Consider the following 18,814-nt stretch of genomic DNA (forward strand, 5'->3'; position numbering starts at 1 on the left):
TGTGATGAATATATTGCTACCAAACAGACTTTATTCTCTGTGGAAAAATAACTGTATCTCTACCACATTGGTTTCAGTATTGCAATAAATGAGCAAGTTCTGCAAGCTGTTTTAGACATGGGACCTTTTTAGCCTGTATAATGAAAAAGTGCGGTTATTCATATTTTTGTAAATGACCATAACACAGCCAAGTCAAGGTTATATATCCATGTTTTCAATGCACTTAGTGACAAAGAACAGTGTATTAACCCCTTGTCCTGCACACACACATTTCTGCTCACACAGCCTGCATTCTGCAGCTTTCAGTCAACCAACACAGGGATGCTAAAGTATATAAGACTATCGGAGTCTTCCTATCCACGTTATGTTCGGGGTGTTGGTCAACAGCCAGCTGAACATGAACCACCAGTGTGCCCAGATGGCCAAGAAGGCAAACAGCGTCCTGGTCTGTATCAGAAACAGTGTGGCCAGCAGGACCAGGGCAGTGATCGTCCCCCTGTACTTGGCACTGGTGAGGCCGCACCTCGAATGCTGTGTTCAGTTTGGAGCCCCTCACTGCAAGAGGGACATTGAGGTGCTGGAGTGTGTTCAAAGAAGGGCAACAAAGCTGGTGAAGAGTCTAAGGAACAAGTCTTATAGGGAGTGGCTGAGGAAACTGGGGTTGTTTAGTCTGGAAAGGAGGAGGCTCAGTGGAGACCTTATTGCTCTCTACAGCTACCTGAAAGGAGGTTGTAGCAAGGTGCAGGTAGGTCTCTTCTCCCAGGTGACAGGCAATACAACAACTGGAAACAGTCTCAAGTTGCACCAGGGGAGGTTTAGATTGGATATTAGGAAAAATTTCTTCACGAGCATTGTTGTCGAGCATTGGAACAGCCTGCCTAGGGAAGTGATTGAGTCACCATCCCTGATGGCAGTTAAAAGACAGAGATTTGGCGCTGAGGGACATGGTTTAGTGGTGGACTTGGCAGTCTTCGGTTAATGGTTCAACTTGATAATCTTAACAGTCTCTGCTAACCTAAATGATTCTGTGATTCTACACATATGAGTTTTTTGAAAATAAAAATGGGCATCTATCTAGCTTTCATGTTTTAATAAAAAAAAACAGTGAAAGCAAGCACTATACGTAAGAACTGCACCTCTGGTACAACACAGACACATTTGCCTTTCCCACCACAGATTCCACCCACATCAGATGTCAGCCACCATCTGTGCAAACAGATACTTCTCACAGGGTGCTCTGCAAGGTGGCTGGGAGCATGGTATGTGTGTATGCCTGAACTGTTTACCACCATTGGAAAATCTACTATGTCCTACTTTATACTTAGAGCAAATTAGAGCAATATTTAGAGCTATCACGTGCCTAGATTTCCTTGAATGAATTCTCTTTTTCCATGTAGAGATGAACTCTTGCTGGAACCCTGGCATTTGAGAGATTTGTGAAGAATTGTAGGACATTCAGGACCCCCAAATATCTGGGGAAGGAGCAAAAGGAACCCCAGCTCCAGCACAGGCCACCTCTCCATTGCCTATGTTTTGAGTGGGGGTACAACAGCCCCAGAGAGCACTGGCTCTCCTGAGTGTGGCTGTGGCAAGTCTCTTCAAAGTGGCACTTTGGTGGACTGCCGGTGTGACGGTATTGCCACAAGGAATATATGGGCAGTGGTAGCATCTGATTTTCTAACTGCCTGGAAGGCCTGTAGACACACAAAACAAGCTTGTATCACTCTGCTTCACATCTACTTCATGCTGGCTGAAAAATTATGGAGGCCCTTTCAAACCTGCCCTAAGGCCTATTCCTTACCATTGCACTGACAAACATCTAACTAAAAAAGGCAAATAAAAAATACTTCAATATTCCCTCAAAACAGAAAACACTCAAATTGGACAAGTAATGGAGATAGCTTGGCCTAACTTGCACACCACAGAAAACATAATTTTGTCTAGGGCTTTGTAGGCACCATGGTTCAATGTTCAATTTTATTGCAATTAACACAACTGTTCTTACAAACCATGTTTCTGGGAGATTGAAACTGAACCAAGTAAACTGACATGGTTTTGAGAAAGAATTGGTGAAATGAACAATCTAGAACATTTAAAAATTAGTCATTATGGTCTTTACATTTACTGATTGAGGATCCATTTTATTGCCATTTAAAATTTATGATTTCATAAAAGCACTGGCATTTCAATAAATTTATTTTGCTAACATTTAAAGCAATTTTGTTCTTTCAGTATTAGGGAAAATACCTAATATTTGCTCCAAAACACACAGTTACCTTCTTTTTTTCCCTCTCTGCAATGCGTATTTCCTAACACAGACAGGGAATCCTGCTGTGGAGATACAGCCTTGCACTATCTGCTACCCTGATCTCTAGGACTGGCAACAAGTGCTGCAAATGGAGACACTGTCTTTGCAGTTTCAGAAACCTGGTATTCACATCAAGAGTAAAGAAAGGTCCCTTAGATAACTTGCAAAAAGTCTTGGGAGCTTCAGAAAATTTCAGATAGCACAGTAAGTAAGAATTGTTCATGTTCTATGCACATAAAAAGGCAGAGGCCATCTGGTAAATTACTACTCGGTTATGTCACTAAAGACAGTTCTAACAGGTATTAAGACTTGCACAAAATTCAATCTGTAAAATATATCTAATCCTGGCACAACCTAAATTACTAGAAAACACATTTATAATCTCAGTTACGTCCATTTAACACTCTTGTCATGCATTGTTTCCTGATCTTTTAAAGAAAGAACTGGTCTGTCGCACCACTGGCTCCTCACCATAGTCCTGCACTTCTCACCTAACCAAACCCCCATCGGCACTTCAGGTCAGTGCTGCCAGGCCCATGCTCCTTGCTCAGGGAGGCCCAGTCACTCTTTGCCAAGGCTCCCAAGCCCAGTGCAGCCCTCCTCCTGTCCTCTCTGGGAGCCCTTTTCCCAACCATTCACCATCTCTCCCAAACTGCTGCTTCAGCTTCTCAGCCAATCTCAGAATCTTCTAAACTACCTACTGCTCAGGAAGCTCCAGTTCTCACATTCCAGTTATCTTTATCAGATCTGTTTTCTTCATTTTATCTTGTTCTTCCCAAACTACAGGTGACCGGTTTAGCCTACTTATCTAACAGTTTTGCTCTCCCCTCTTCTTCTTCAGACTCAGTTTCCATCTCAATCCGCTGGTTTCCAGCCACCCAATGACATTTTGTTTTGCAGTTCCTAAACCTCTTCCCCTTGTCAGCTCATCCTCCTGACTCCCATTCCAATATGCCAGTCCTCAGCCTAGTCTATGACCTGAATTTTCCCGTCCAAATATAGTTACATTACAAAAACTATGCAGTATCTTAAGAATCTAGCTCTTCCCTTCTGCAGATGAATCTCCATCTACAATGCTATGGCACCATGCCCATGTTTCACATGGCTGTCTACTGGGTGCCTGACTATCATCTGAGTGTTCATCAGCTTGCTCTCCTCAGTTTCCCTTGTCCCCCATAGAGAGGAGGCAGTAGTATTCCAAGGCAATGGTTTCTCTGGGCATTACCAGAAACATGCAGAAAAAATAATGTTGCCTTGTCCCCTCCCTGAAAACAATCAGATTACATTTTTTAAAATCAAGCTAAAAATTACCTTAAAGCAGACAGCTACTGAAATGAGATCACACCCAAATACTTGAAGTCACAAGCAGCCAGTAATAATGGATGCTCTTCCCAGAGCTCTAAATCCAGCAGCTGGTTCACGTCTCTGTTGGACTTGTAAAGTGAAATAGCTATCTTCATTTTGTATGCATATATATGTACCAACCATATAAATGTATCATTACATTTCACTTTGGAGATAAGCTTCAAAAGGCAAACTTTCAGCCCTTTTAAAGAGCATGTGACAATACTTCTTCCTACACTTTCAGATAATTCATAATTTTCTGACTAGTTTCTTAAAATTAATGTCAGGGACTTGTGAAATCTCAGAAATAATTCAGCAAACAGCTAATCCTGCAGCTCAGACCCAGACTGCTCCTCACAGCTGAGCAGTTGTTAATATTTATTTGCAGAATCTGTGAAAAGATATGGGTACTCCATAGAAAAAGAGATGGAGAACAAATTATACTCCTCTTTTAGATAACTCGTTATTACTGCATCCAGTTTCTCACTCTAACATTGCCACCCTTCATCACTCCAAGGCCAAATGTTTTATATTTAGCATTATATCTTTGGCCAAACGGGCATATGTGGCTTAAAAGGACAGCTGAGAAATCCTCAGGTCTGGGGAGCTTTTGAAGGACAGAAAGCAAGTAATTTGGGGAGGAGGAGAAACCCATTTTTATAGAAGGCATTTAAAATAATTAACTATTTTATCAATTAAGGAAATAATGCATTGCAATACCAGGAAGACTGAAGGGGGTTTATGTGCTGAATTCCCTTTGGCAGTATTCATTAAGAAATCACTTGCTTATAGGGAGTCTGAGTGCAGGCTGGTTTACATGGCAAGAGAAATACATGAAAATAAGAAGAATGAGGTAGGACTTTGTGGGTGCAACCATAGCAGCTGTGAAGGCTGGGTCCACATGGTGAGACACATTCTTTCTCTTCATCCTAGCAGATGTCTTATCTTCTCCCCCACGCCTAGCAGAAGCCAAGTTTCCCAAATCCATTCAAATACTTTTCTGGAGCTTTCACTGCAGAGGTTAAAGAGTGGGGGACAAGTATGAATGGGGCAGATTGGGATCAAATAATGTGACCAAGGATGCTGAGGCTGGCACCTGCTGACTCTGCCTCGAAGTACAAGTGTTACTTCCAGGATGGCTGCCTGTTCTATACATGGTCACTGCCTCCCAGGCCATCAGCAAGGGCAGAAACAGGACCCTTAAGCTACAGGCTGGAAGCAGGCACAGTCAGAAGTGGTCAGACCTCTTTCCCAGTTCAAGCAGTTGTTCTGCTCCTCTATGAAAAACAAGGCTGTGAAGCACACCTGTTCCAGCCACAGCCCACCACTGGGCCGTGCTGACATAGCTACACTCCATACGTCCTGAAAACTGCTTACAGTAATTCAGTCAAGATTAACAAAACATAAAAGAGAGCGTTTTTTTCCTGTAAAATTTTACAAGCTTCATTCATTCACTTATAAAATACATGTTCAATTTAGCTTCATTCACTACCTCAGAAAACAGTGCAGACATGATTTGAACGTTACTATCAACTATTGTTATCAATAACTGTTTGTTTTGACTGTTAAAATACAAACTTAAGTGAAAGTGATAAATTATGTAAGATTATGATGACGACAGAGAATCTACACTGTTTGTATAGTAAGTTTTAAACTCCGTTGTGGGTGATGCAATGGTCAGAGGACATCTTGGACGTAGTGATCATGAGATGGTAGTTTTTGAGAAGTAAGGAGAGGAGTCAGCAGAACTGCTACCTTGGAATTCTGAAGTACAGACTTTGGCCTGTTTAAGAGCCTGGTTGACAGAGTCCCTTGGGAGGTAGTTCTGAAGAGCCAAGGGGTCTATGAAGGCTGGATATTTTTCAAGGAGGTAATCCTGAAGGCACAGGAGCAGGCTGATCCCATGTGCCCAAAGACGAGCCAGCAGAGAAGACAACAGGTCTGGCTGAACAGAGAGCTTTGGCTGGAACTCAGGGAAAAAAGGAGACTTGACTTTTGAAAGCAGGGGCAGGCAGCTCAGGAGGGACTGTAAGGAAGTCATAAGGTTATGCAGGGTGAAGATTAGAGAGGCAAAAGCCCAGCTAGAACTCGGGCTGGCCACTGCCACAAAAGATAACAAAAAATGTTTATACAAATACATTAGAAACAAAAGGACGGCCAAGGAGAATTTGCATCCTTTATTGGTTGCAGCGGGGAAAACGTTGCCATGAAGGATGAGGAAAAGGCTGAGGTACTTAATGCCATCTTTGCCTCAGTCTTTAATAGCAAGACCAGTTGTTCTCTGCGTACCTAGCCCCCTGAACTGGAAGACAGACTGGGATCAGAAGGAAACTCCCATAATCCAAGGGGAAAGGGTCAGCAACCTGCTGATTCACTTGGACACACGCAAGTCTGTGGGCCAGACGGGATCCTCCCAAGGGTACTGAGGGAGCTGCTCTCCATTATTTATCAACAGTCCTGGCTAACCAGGGAGGTCCCAGAAGACTGGAGGTTAGCCAGTGTGGCACCCATCTACAAGAAGGGCAGGAAGGAGGGTCTGGGGAACTAGAGGCCTGTCAGCCTGACCTCGGTGCCCGGGAAGGTTGTGGAGCAGATCATCATGAGAGCCATCATGTGTCACATACAGGACAACCAGGAGATCAGGCCCAGCCGGCATGGGTTTATGAAAGGCAGGTCCTGCTTGACAAACCCGTTCTCCTTCTGTGACAAGGTGCCCCATTTAGTGGATGAAGGAAAGGCTGCTGACATTGTCTACCTAGACTTCAGTAAAAGCCTTTGACACCGTCTCCCACAGCACTGTCATGGAGAAACTGGCTGCTCATGGCTTCGATGGATATACTATTCCATGACTAGAAAAATGGCTGGCTGGCTGAGCCCAAAGAATGGTGGTGAATGGAGTTACATCCAGCTGGTGGCTGGTCACAAGTGCTGTTCTCCAGGGCTCAGTGCTGGGGCCAGTTCTGTTCAATATCTTCATCAATGATCTCTAGAAGGGGATTGAGTGCACCCTCAGTAAGTTTGCAGACAACACCAAGTTGCAGGGCAGTGTTGCTCTGCTGGAGGGCAAGAAGGCTCTGCAGAGGGATCTGGACATGCTGGATTGACGGACTGAGGCCAGTTGTATGAGGTTCAACAAGGAGAAGTCCCAGTCCCTGCGCTTGGATCACAGCAGCCCCACGCAGTGCTGCAGGCTTGGGGAAGAGCAGCTGGGAAGCTGCCTGGGGGAAAAGGACCTGGAGGTGCTGGTTGACAGCCAGCTGAACATGACCCAGCAGTGTGCTCAACCGGGCCAACAGCATCCCAGCTTGTATCCAAAATAATGTGGCCACTGGGACATGGGAAGTGATCATCCCCTGTACTCAGCACTGTTAAGGCTGCACCACAAATACTCAACTCAAACTGAACTCAAAGTGTGTTCAGTTTGGAGGCCCTCACTTACAACAAATGGAGGTGTTGGAGTGTGTTCAAAGAACCAGCACAACAAAGCTGGGGAAGGGTCTAAGGAACAAGTCTTATAGGGAGTGGCTGAGGAAACTGGGGTTGTTTAGTCTGGAAAGGAGGAGGCTCAGTGGAGACCTTATTGCTCTCTACAGCTACCTGAAAGGAGGTTGTAGCAAGGTGCAGGTAGGTCTCTTCTCCCAGGTGACAGGCAATACAACTGGAAACAGTCTCAAGTTGCACCAGGGGAGGTTTAGATTGGATATTAGGAAAAATTTCTTCATGAGCATTGTTGTCGAGCATTGGAACAGCCTGCCTAGGGAAGTGATTGAGTCACCATCCCTGATGGCAGTTAAAAGACAGAGATTTGGCGCTGAGGGACATGGTTTAGTGGTGGACTTGGCAGTCCTGGGTTAATGGTTCAACTTGATGATCTTAACAGTCTTTTCCAACCTAAACAATTCTGTAATTCTAAATGTATGTGGTTTATATGTTATATGTACAAAAAAAAAATAGTGTTCGTATATCATTCAGTGTATTATGTTTCCTATGCTGAGTTTCATTAAACTACTTCCCATGTATTGATTGGGTGTATTTTCCTCACATTTGCTACTAAGAAGAAAATTGCACACACCCTGAAGTTGGTAAAATCTTTTCTACTCATCAGGCAAAGTAATGGGGTCAAGGTTTCATCATGTTTCACTAACTCTAACTACTAGAACCAATTATTCAGCAATATAAATAACAAACAGTAGCAAATTTTCTTAACCAAATCCACATCAGCAAATGAACATTCATGAGAATTGCACTAGCATAAGAATAATACAGGTCATAACTGTTGTAGTTTAGACCAACGACATACATGAAGGTAAGCGAACTAATATTATTAATTTGATTCAGTTTAAACTGATGTTCCCTGATGCTTTCATATTTAAGACACGCATTACCTTTGGCTAGGTTGAGAATCATTTCAATTACTCAGCTTTTCTTTCAGACAATGGAGTAACTCCAACACCATGAATCCTAAAAAGCACTAAAACCAAAAAGCACCATAGCCCCACAGCAAAAAGAAACGTCCATTGGTATAAAATGTATTTAAATTTGTTTAAAGCCTTTAACAGGTTAACTTCATACACACAGGGTTTTTTGAAGACGACATGCTTCTTTACCTGCAGCAGCCAGCATGTAACAGGCATAAGCTCTGTATCATGTGTTCTAGTTAATTCAACAGAAATGCGGTCATGTGCCCACACTTGATCCAGATCAAATATGCACTCATTGTGATCCAGGAGTACGCAAATCAGGTATTAATGTACATGAAACCATGGCCTTATATGACAGCCCAGCTTTAGATACTTTGCAGATTTAATTAAGTTTTTTCAGTAGGCATGTTTTTTCCTTTAACATATCCAAATGCTTCTAGTAGCTGTGATGTTCTTTTCCATGTAAATCATTACATTTAGATTAAGTAAATGAAACACAAAATCAGAAGAAAACAAGCCCCATCACAGCAACCTTGAGTCGCCTGTGAAGCCTTGTAGATTTGTGGTTGCAATCAATTCTAATAGGTGAAATAAACATACAATGGAATGGAAACTGAAACATATACTGAAACAGTCAAAAAATTAGAAATCTTACCTTTTTCACTAACACTTTCGCTTTCAATCTCTACATCATCACAGCTCGTATACTCTGGAGTGGATGCCAATTCTTCTTCTGAGCTGCTTAATGAAACCTGGCGCATTTTACCTCCCTTTTTTGTTTTATGGGGCTTTGGTGGTGGAGGTCTGACAGATTCAGACTGGTCTGAGCTGAGTGAATCATTCCGTAACATGGTCTCCATTTTTTCACGTTTTGTTTTCCTTACAGCAGAATTGGGATCCAAATGGTGCTGTTTCCTTAATGAATCAGAGCGCCTCATGTCTGGTCGTTCCAGAGGAATCGGACTCCTCCTAGGTGTAGGAGGGCTATGATTTGTGGTCCTCTGACGATTGGGACTTGGTCCCTGAGCCTCTCGAGTTCTTTCCATAGAGTATGAACGTTGATTTTCCATGGCAGCCCTGCGCTCAGACACTGATCTTTGTCTTGATGGTCGTTCCATCCTCAGCATAGACATCCGAGAATCTTCCAACTCTGTATTTGCCAATGAGACATCACTATGTCTCCGTTCATGACGTGCTCGGGACACTTCAGCATGGATCCGCATTTGTTCCTCATATGGTTGCGGTTTGACTGGATAACGAGCCAAATTAGGATCACTTCGGTACCGTGCCTGGTATTCCTCTTCCCTCCGCTGCCTTTCATATTCTTCCCTGCTTTGTGCATCTTCCTCTTCTACCGGATACTCCTTGGAACGTCTGCGACTCCTTCTGTTGGAATCTCTATAATCACCCAGTTCAGGTTCTTCATATAACTGAGGTCCACGCTGAGACCGCCTATCTGAATAATCTGATGGTGACCTGGGCATCGCACTGTCTGATGTAGCATACTGTGAATATTCGTCTCTCTCGTCCCTTTGGTCGTATCTTCTGTTCTGTTCTCTTGATATTGATGGGCTTCTTTTCCTAAATAATCATGACAAGACAGAAGAAAGAGAATTTTGTCAACATATCCTGTAGCACAAATGTACAGTTAATGCTAATTAAATTATAGTGGATCAGCTGATGGAAAAAAAAATCAACTCATTGCATTTCTTTGTGAATGTGCTTACACCTTTTCCGTACTAAATTAAAGAAAACATGTCATGCTACAAATCTGTCTACGGTGCACAGGTTAAATCAAAAAAAGCTTTAAAGGAAAAATACTAATACAACATTATAAAATATAGAACACAATACTTACACTGCTTTGTAGTCATAACTGCTTTACAAGTACCAAAATTTTATAATCCCTTGTAATATTTTTACAGCAATGTAACTTGACCGTATACTTCTATTTCAGAGGGGTTTATAATCACTATGGAAATTAAGGCTAGATGGATCATTCAGTTAGTTTGATCTTTTAGCAGCCATTATTGCTTAAAAACATACATTTCAGTTCCCACAAAACTAAAATGTGTGCCAAGGGCAGAACACAGGACAGACAAAGACCCAGTGGCAGCACTTGTCTGAACCAGAAAACCAAACTTTTTTTGTGTTGCATAAAAAGGAAAGAAGCTTCAAAGTCCTGCCTGTCTGACATGACAAAAATATATAGGGATGTCAACAGTATTAGTCCAAGCATCTGAGCAAGACACACCAACCAGATACCAGAATGGAATTTGTGTACCACATTAAGCATTGACTCTTTGTCATAGAAGATATCTAGCCATAGACAACTTCTGAGGCTTCACAGGAAAGTAAAAAAAGAACTATCCACAGATATTCTTTCCTGACACTGACAAATTATTGACTGAAGCATGTGACTTTATTATATGCAATGTTTTATTAGAGGATGTGTCTGGAATATATTACGAACTTTATATGTTCTGTTTGTTTGATACAACATTGTTTGCCACTTGATTAGAAGGGATTGGTTAAATAGGGAGTAGTGATTCACAGGCAAAAAACAAACTGGAGCTTCAGATCTGAAGCTCTTTCCTTTACCAATCCTAACAGGGTAACAAGCATTTTAAATGCTACTTCCAGACATGTCCAGATTTGTATTTAGTTTTTGACCCCAGATGAATCTGAAGGAGATACCTGCAGGAAACCGGAGCAAAGATCCCAGATGTGGATAAAAAAGACTAAGAGTTGGGCCTTCTCTGAGATAAGATAGATCAGCTAAAGCTTTAAGTAAGGAAAATAAGTATGTAAACCTATTTTTGTTTTATCAGCCTTTTTCTCTTATACTTAGTCCTACCTTGTAATTAAGAGCCTTTTGAAAATGTTTTCTACCCTCACAAATGGCCACTAAACCTGAAGGGCAGCCTTGCAGGCAGCAAACAGGAGATCCTACCTTGTGTTGGGAAGGATGGGATAAAGGAAAGCAAAGGCACAGCCCTGTTGCCACAGTTGTCTTAGAAGGGATAAGGAAAGGAAAGTCTTCAACTTAGTTAAGGGGAGAAGGAAAACCAGGCCCTCCTTGGTGTCCAGAAAAGTAGGAAGAACTCTGCCTAGCTAGCAGTAGAGAAAACGCACTGTCACAGCCAGAAAGGAAATGTGGTCTCTGCTCAGCAAGGGAAAACTGCAACTGTCTGAGCAGAGTGTGCACAGGGGGCTGACTGGCAAATTGTCATCCCGTCTTAGGTACCATACAGACTCTTTAAAATGTGCTTGAAAGATTTGGACCCAGTCTTACCTTGTAAATATTAAAGTACTTTAGCCTTACAATGGCATCTGCAAAAGTGGAAACTAATTCAATCTTGCAAAAATACAACACTTCCTGTGAAGCATGACAAGTAATATAAGCATCATTTGGATGCCTGTTTGCTTAGGTGAAGCTCAGATGTCCTATGTGTCTTATTAGTGTCATGTTAGTACCAGCACAAAACATAACCTCTGTAAGTTTAACAAAATCTCTATGGATTCTGCTACTGGGGACTCAAGTTGAATTGTTCTAATGTGACATAAACAGAGTTTTGTAAGTCTAAAACCAGAATGGCCAACGGGAACAGACAATTAGGACAACAGAACCAGCAGTACACAGAGAGACTGGAGAGACAAAGAAGTTTTCATTAAGACAACAAAAATTAGATGCAGAAACTTACTTTAAAGAAGATACATATTTTTCATTTAAATTTCATCAGCTGATGAAAAATATGCCACATCCTAAAATAAGTTGTTCCAATAGCAAATTACCTATGTTGCTGAAAATTTCTGCCATGCTTTTAATAAAAATGTGCCTAATTTCCCCTCCCCAGTTCTGTCCCCCATATAAGCAAAATCTTTTTACTCTGTGCAAATCCAACTGGAATAAATGGCACTTAACAGATACGGCATTCATCCATGTCAATCTCATTGCAAGATTTGAGACAAATATGTGTACACATACTCTACTGTTAATACTTACACTGTGTATACTCAGTCTATATTACATATGGATCAATTTGTATTCACAGCTGCAGATTTTTGCAGAGATTTGATCCTCCAAGACATCAAAACATTCCAATGAGTATGGTTTATAGGATCAACTCCATCATGAACTATGTAACACACAAAACCATACAGAATCTGGTTTGACAAATCTCACACGTGCCTTGGAGCAGACTAAGTGTACACATTCTTCAGGATTAAACACCTGCATATGTGTCTCTATAGTAATATAAACAACAGAATAGTAAGAAATGTTTTAGCTACATACAGGTGATTATATATACACACATGTGCCTCTGTGTGTGCATATATATGACTCCATGTCAGTGTCCTCATATGGACACAAATAGTAGTAGACAACCCTCTTCTGGCAATCTTGCTGCTATAAAGTCATGGGGGGCACGGCTCAGGGGATGAAATAGATGGAATTTCTGTATGAGTAAAAATGCTCATTGTAGACTTTTTGCTGAGGGTATCATCTGAGGAACTGGCACAGGATTTACTAAAAAAATCAGCCTTTTTTCTAGCCTGAACTATGTTAATGAGAAGAGGATGTGCCAATTTAGCACTATATTTTTATACACCTTGCACAAACATTTTCTAACCTTTCTCTTACATTCACCACAAGCAGTCATTGCCTTTCCTCCATTTTCTGGCAAGACATCAATATAGCAATGCCGTCTATGGCTGACAGTAATGCGAGGATCAGCCAGGTCCTCAATCTATTCCAAACTTTCATGAAGGAAAAAACTTTACACAGATGCCCTGCATATGGCAGCTACTAGCCCACATGCAAGAATAAGTACCTTCCTGAAAACATGTTTTGCTCCAGAGAAAGCAGCCTGATAGATGATATTAACTAATTTAATTCCTGTCCCATGTTGATTGGCACTATCAAACCCCCTTTCTAATTAATTTCATCCCTGTTGAACGGATCTAACTTCACTACCAAGATCAAATGCCAGAAGCTGTAATCCTATCCATCAGAAATAAATTAACCATACCTGCATACCTGATCAACCAGACACCTTGCTGGCAGATGAGGGCTCAACCTGCCCAGCAGTCATCATACCACTTGGCATTCAAGCCTGTCATTCTCCTTAGTGGTCGTCACAACACAATTAGCCCCCCTTTACCATTAGTGACTTTTTTCCATTTTAAAAATACCTGCTACAAACACAGTTGTACAATGTATGCCCATACATTTTAAACTGGTGCTATTAAATCATGGGAGGAGGAACAGTACCAGTGAAAACTTATGGCCAGTCACTACTATTAAAAATCTGCTGTTATTTTTAGATCACAAGCTAATTCTCACTCACCTTCATGAGCCTTTGTCTAATCTATTTCACACCATTAACTACTTTAAAGATACCTTAACAGAAGCCTTTCCTCATGTACCTCCAGCTAGACACACCACAGAAAATGACTACTCCTCCTTTTCCAAGACTTTCCCAGAACATTAAAAGTGAAAAGAACTTTAAATGTGTGTCAACAGCTGTGATATGCATCCTCCAGCTGCCAGCTCAACTAAGCACGATATATTTCTTGTCAGGATTACCACCAATTCTGAAAAGTTTACCACACCACCAAAAAATCTTTCAGGCCATTGTGATTACTGCTTCTATGAAAGAATAATAAAGTAAAATCTCTATTACTGTTAGAAAACTCTAGAACTTGCACAAATCTCTTTGTCAGGCACATTCTATAAGTATTATTTTTTCAGATATAGAAACAAGCTTGTTTTCTACTAATGTTCACTGTGTATTTATTTTGTATTGTTATTTATCAATATATGACATTTGGTCTTTTAACACACATCTCTCAACCTTCCACTGATGGAAACTTTATTTGCAGTGCACTACAGATATCACTAGTACTATGAAAAAGCAAATAGCTTGACTGTAACCTGACCTCTTGCTCATAAAGTCAAATTATTCAACTTCCCCACACTACAGTAGGAAGTAAATACTTAAAATACAGCGTAGAAGAATATAAGACAGCTATTCTGCTTTGATGGTTCTGATTTCACTAACGGAACTAAATAGCTTAAAAGTCTTTGACATTCATATGCATTCTTCCTTGACGAGCAAATACTCTTCTGCTTTGATTTAGATTTTTTAAAAACTCACCCCAGCATACTGAGAAAAATGAGATTTTTAAAGGTAAGTTTCCATCCCATTTCAGAAGCCACAGATATTCAAAACCATTGTAATATGTAAGGTATTTATATCACAGTCAAAACTAGATCTTCCTGGCTACCAATCTTGTTCTCAGATCAATAGAAGACACATTTGAATGGAGAAAACTTTCAAGAAAATATCATTCTAAAGATATGTTCAGACGTATGGGTACCTGAATTCATTGATAATTACTTGGAAAGTTTTACAAATAAATAGTTTTGGGTCAATTAAAAAATAGCAAGGGCTCAGTGGGCCTGAACCATCATCAGCTACGTGAAAACTGAACATTGATCACCTACTTGTAAGACCTAATTATAATTTACTAGACAATACGTTAGTATTTTGTTTTCTATTTCCTATAAATTAGCAAGAAATAAACTTGACTGGAAAATTAAAACTGAAAATATTTCTCCTGCTCGTACTGTAATTTTGTTTAATTGTTTCGAAAATGTGATCCTTTCAGTACATGAAAGAATAATTCAGAGTAGATAGAACTTCACATTTTGCACTGGAACTCTTGTCACAAAAGCCACGGAAGAGTCAAGGCTTCATGTTAGAGACCTCAGCAAATACACTCAGCTCAGCTTTGTCTCTCCTTTACTATATGGAGCCTGTCAGGAAAACAGCATTTGTTGGTTCCTGAGTGACCATATAGTTCTACTGTTCTAAACTTTTGTACTTCTATATGTTGTATTCAACCGACAGTCAGGCACTTTTAAAAGAACAGTGATAGGGAGCAGATAAAACACCACCATGCCAAGCTGCAAAAAAGTTCCTAGGCTGCAAGGTGAGCTGAACACACTCCAGACATTGCAACAAAAACTCCCCCAAGTGCAATGAACCCAGAAAACTTGCTGTGCAAAATTAGCATCTGGCTGCCTTTCTCAGGGAGGGTCCTACTCTCCCACCGTTAGGTACTCTTACGAAAGCATTTCCACAGAATTCCTTCAACATACCAAAGAATCTGCAAAATATTTACCTACTTTGGCAGTGTTTTTAAGAGACTAGCTGGTATTAATTTAACTCTTTTTCTCATTTTCTGCTTATAACTTTTGCTTTTGCTGAGTCACATGGTGCATGAGAATCATTTTGCACTCTCCAAAGTAGCTATGGCTCCAGCTTATTGAAAAAATAGCTTTTTCTGACTTCTAAGCAGTTCCAGTTTCTATCAAGATCTCTTTTTGCAGCTTTTCTATGCTGTCTAGTTTTATACTAAATTAATCTTCTGATCTGTCTGTTCCCCTCTCCTTGGTTTCTCACCCCCCCAAAAAAAAAGAATGTAAGCATTCAATGCACGATTTGCAAGCTAATTCATTTAAACAGCCTACTCTGATAAAAAGAAAGGGGTTTTACATATTTCCTGACCAATGTAGTTTTAAACAGGCTGTCCTGAAGTACATCTAACACTCAGATATCTAAGCAATTCACTGAGTTCACCTGAGACATTATTTCATTCCTCATTTCACCATGCCTTACACATTTTATTTTATAGCAAACATATTTTGAACCATTAAAATACCTGCCAGCTAAATATCTGCAAACAATAATGAATTAAGTTTACAATGATGATTATACAATTTACTGAAGCATGACAATGATACTGCAGATGTTGATCTCTATTAGATTTTATCTGAAAATATAAATTCACTGACTGCAGGCTGCAATGTAATGAAAGGAAATCTGTAGTAACAAAACATTTAACATAATAAAATTCACGACTGATAACAGCTTCACTTTGGACTTGATATGATCACAGAGACATCTAAACCAATACAATTACTTCAGTCACAATCACTTCTTTTCTATGCAAGGAATCTGGCAAAAATTCAGCATTGCAGATTTCAAGCGCTAATTTCAATTTGTTTGGGGAAAAGAGTTATACATGGGAAAAATGAGGAACTGCTGAACAAAACTAGTGATTTTAAGTATCCCTTGCTAATCTACAAATATTTAGGTTAAAAATTAATTTCATAGTTTTTTATTGCATTAAGAACATCACAGATAGGAAAATGGGGCTACCAGTAGAAATGGCTTTGTCCTCCTTTATTTTGACTTTTTCAGTATCCCTTATATCATATAATTTGGGTTTAGAAAACAGCAAAGAAAGAAAAATAACAATTACATTTTCATCTTACTGATTATTCAGCTACACTGATAAATGCTTACTTTTTACAAATATGTCAAACGTCCTGAGTTTTTTCTTGATTTCTACTTTTAAACATTTTCAAAATTAATTTTGCTAATTTTTTCCACGTAATATATAAACAAGAATTATCTCACCTACTTTTTCAGTAAAATCTCTTGTTAAAGCTAATCATAAAGACAATGCTAAATGGATTATATTGCTTTCAAGAATAATTGGTCAGAATGTGCATTCTAGTTACCTGTCTCAGTACGGACACCATAGAAATCATTTGCAGAAGGGTGGAATCAATTAAGAGTTGCCATACAGCAGGATTCAAATGAGTTTAAAACCCGGGGTGTTAAAAGAATAATAGGTCACAGAAACATTAAAACATAAGAAAAGTTAATACAATACTGAACTTACTAAAAAGGACTTCAAATAATATAAAATACAACAAAATCTCAAAATTCTTCATTTGCTATTTTTATGAAAAGAAATCCAACTTTTCAACAAATATTTTTGTCACAGAAAATATAACACAACTTAAAATAATAATTTAAAGAAAAATACAAGACTGTTAAAGATCCTATTCTCACATATCTGAAGTACAATAAAAAGGTTTTCAGTACTTCCAATTGGGTTTTTTTGCTAAAAGTAAAAAATATCTTCCTAATCATCCCCAAAGAACAAAAAATGCTGAGCGTTACACATTGTTTTCACACAACACATTCAGCATCTTTCTTCCCTGCTTTACCTTTTGATCAGCCACTGCACATCTGGTAAGTAGGAAGCCTCGGGTTCATGAGAATACATCAATTTCTGCTCTGGCTAGGTCTTTCATCTAATCCTCTAGGTTCAGTGAAAACATATGAACAGTCTCTTAATCTTGAGACATAATTTTTTAGATATATTTTACAATCCTTTCCCTTCCCTCCAAATGCAATTACAAAATATAAGGCATCTAGGGAAAAAAAAAAGTCTAGTATATGAAACAACAGCAATTCAAGTCAGAGAGCTGACCCAATGGGAAGCTATTGAGAGCATGAGAGGAGTGTTATAGTTTAATGCTGTTACCATGTGCTGTATATAGCTAGAGGTCAAGTAAGAATTTACCCTATAAGGAGGATTACAGTACTTAGCTGATTAGTGCCTTGCTACAGTACTATTGCCTACAAATGTACATGCTGGTCAAGGCATTGAATTTAAACTATTTTTAAAATTGTGCAGTTCACGTATTTCAAATTTTGTGCTACTACCTCCAGCATCTTCTTTGTATTCTAGGTCTCAGATGACATTATGTAATATCTATTATTTTTAGTTAGAAACAAGTCAAATTTTGACATAATTTTCAACCGTTGGGCTAAAATAGCTGTAGTATCTACTTCAGTCTGATGTGACAAACGTACTGTAGAACTGAAAATACTCTTTTTTATATACTATTAAAAAAAAATTAAAATCAATGGACTAATTTTCCTAGCAACAGTGATCAGAACTCACTTTCAAAATATCGTGAGAATGTGAAAATAATAGCAGATGTGTACGGTCTCATTTGCATTAAATAATAATAAACACATTTTTCCACAATTATACAAGCCATGCATCCTTTGTCTATGCAAACGAGCTTACAAATAAATTATGTTTAATAAAAAGCAGCATACTCCAGCCAAATTTGACTGTAATAAATGTAAACTATGTTAAAGTGGCATGACATGGGAAATTATAGACTTAGCAGCAACGTAGATTTTCTCCACCTCTATAACAGTGAGTTCATAGTCCTAGAAAAGGCATTCTGACACCAAAGTTCTTTCCCTTGGCCGTCACAGGGAATATATCATAATACACTTCGTCTATATATCATTTCATCTAATTTGGAGTCTAATCTTTTTATAGTGTTTCATTTTCTTACCACAGGTATCGTTCAGCAGGTGTTTTTCCCAGCAGTTGAAAGTATCCTGTTTTTTTCAAGGAAAACCTTTAAGTGTGATGAAAAGGAGAATTTCCTTTCAAAGAAACACCCCATTATTACTAGGTATTATCACCATTTAATAAAAAATATAGCGACTTTAATAATGATCAAACAGTAAGCAACATGGACAGTCATATGAGAACTGTTTTGCCTAATAACACCTCTGCAGGCTGTTTTGGGTGGCTGAACTCCTAAAACTGTAACTTCACTAATGAATGAGTCAGTGTTTCTTTTCCGTTTTTTTCTCTCTTTATTGTATCCAAAATTACAATATATATCTGATATCACACAATGAACTTCAGTTTTAAAATATCTCTGTGGTTCATATTCAGTGTGGAAGAGATTAAATAGGTCATACTGAGCTGTTTTGATGCCCTCATAAAAGAGCAAGCAGAAAATAATTGCTGTGAAAATGTCCACTTTCTTCAGTAATATGAG

At 39.4% G+C, this 18,814-nt stretch overlaps 1 protein-coding gene across 50 annotated transcripts in view; it reads right to left on the reverse strand.

Annotated features, from left to right (window-relative positions):
- The window catches only part of RIMS2 (regulating synaptic membrane exocytosis 2), a 485,159-nt gene that overhangs the window by 272,187 nt on the left and 194,158 nt on the right, over nt 1–18,814 (reverse strand). For 49 of the 50 annotated variants that reach the window (XM_055705905.1, XM_055705897.1, XM_055705915.1 and 46 more), the window contains one exon: nt 8,729–9,654. In XM_055705905.1, coding sequence (XP_055561880.1) covers nt 8,729–9,654 — 926 coding nt within the window. Of the gene's footprint in view, nt 1–8,728; nt 9,655–17,164; nt 17,406–18,814 lie in introns of those variants that run through there. The other variant, XM_027802375.2, reaches the window with a different exon arrangement.

Source organism: Falco cherrug, chromosome 3, assembly GCF_023634085.1.
Source record: "Falco cherrug isolate bFalChe1 chromosome 3, bFalChe1.pri, whole genome shotgun sequence".
Taxonomy (NCBI): Eukaryota; Metazoa; Chordata; class Aves; order Falconiformes; family Falconidae; genus Falco; species Falco cherrug.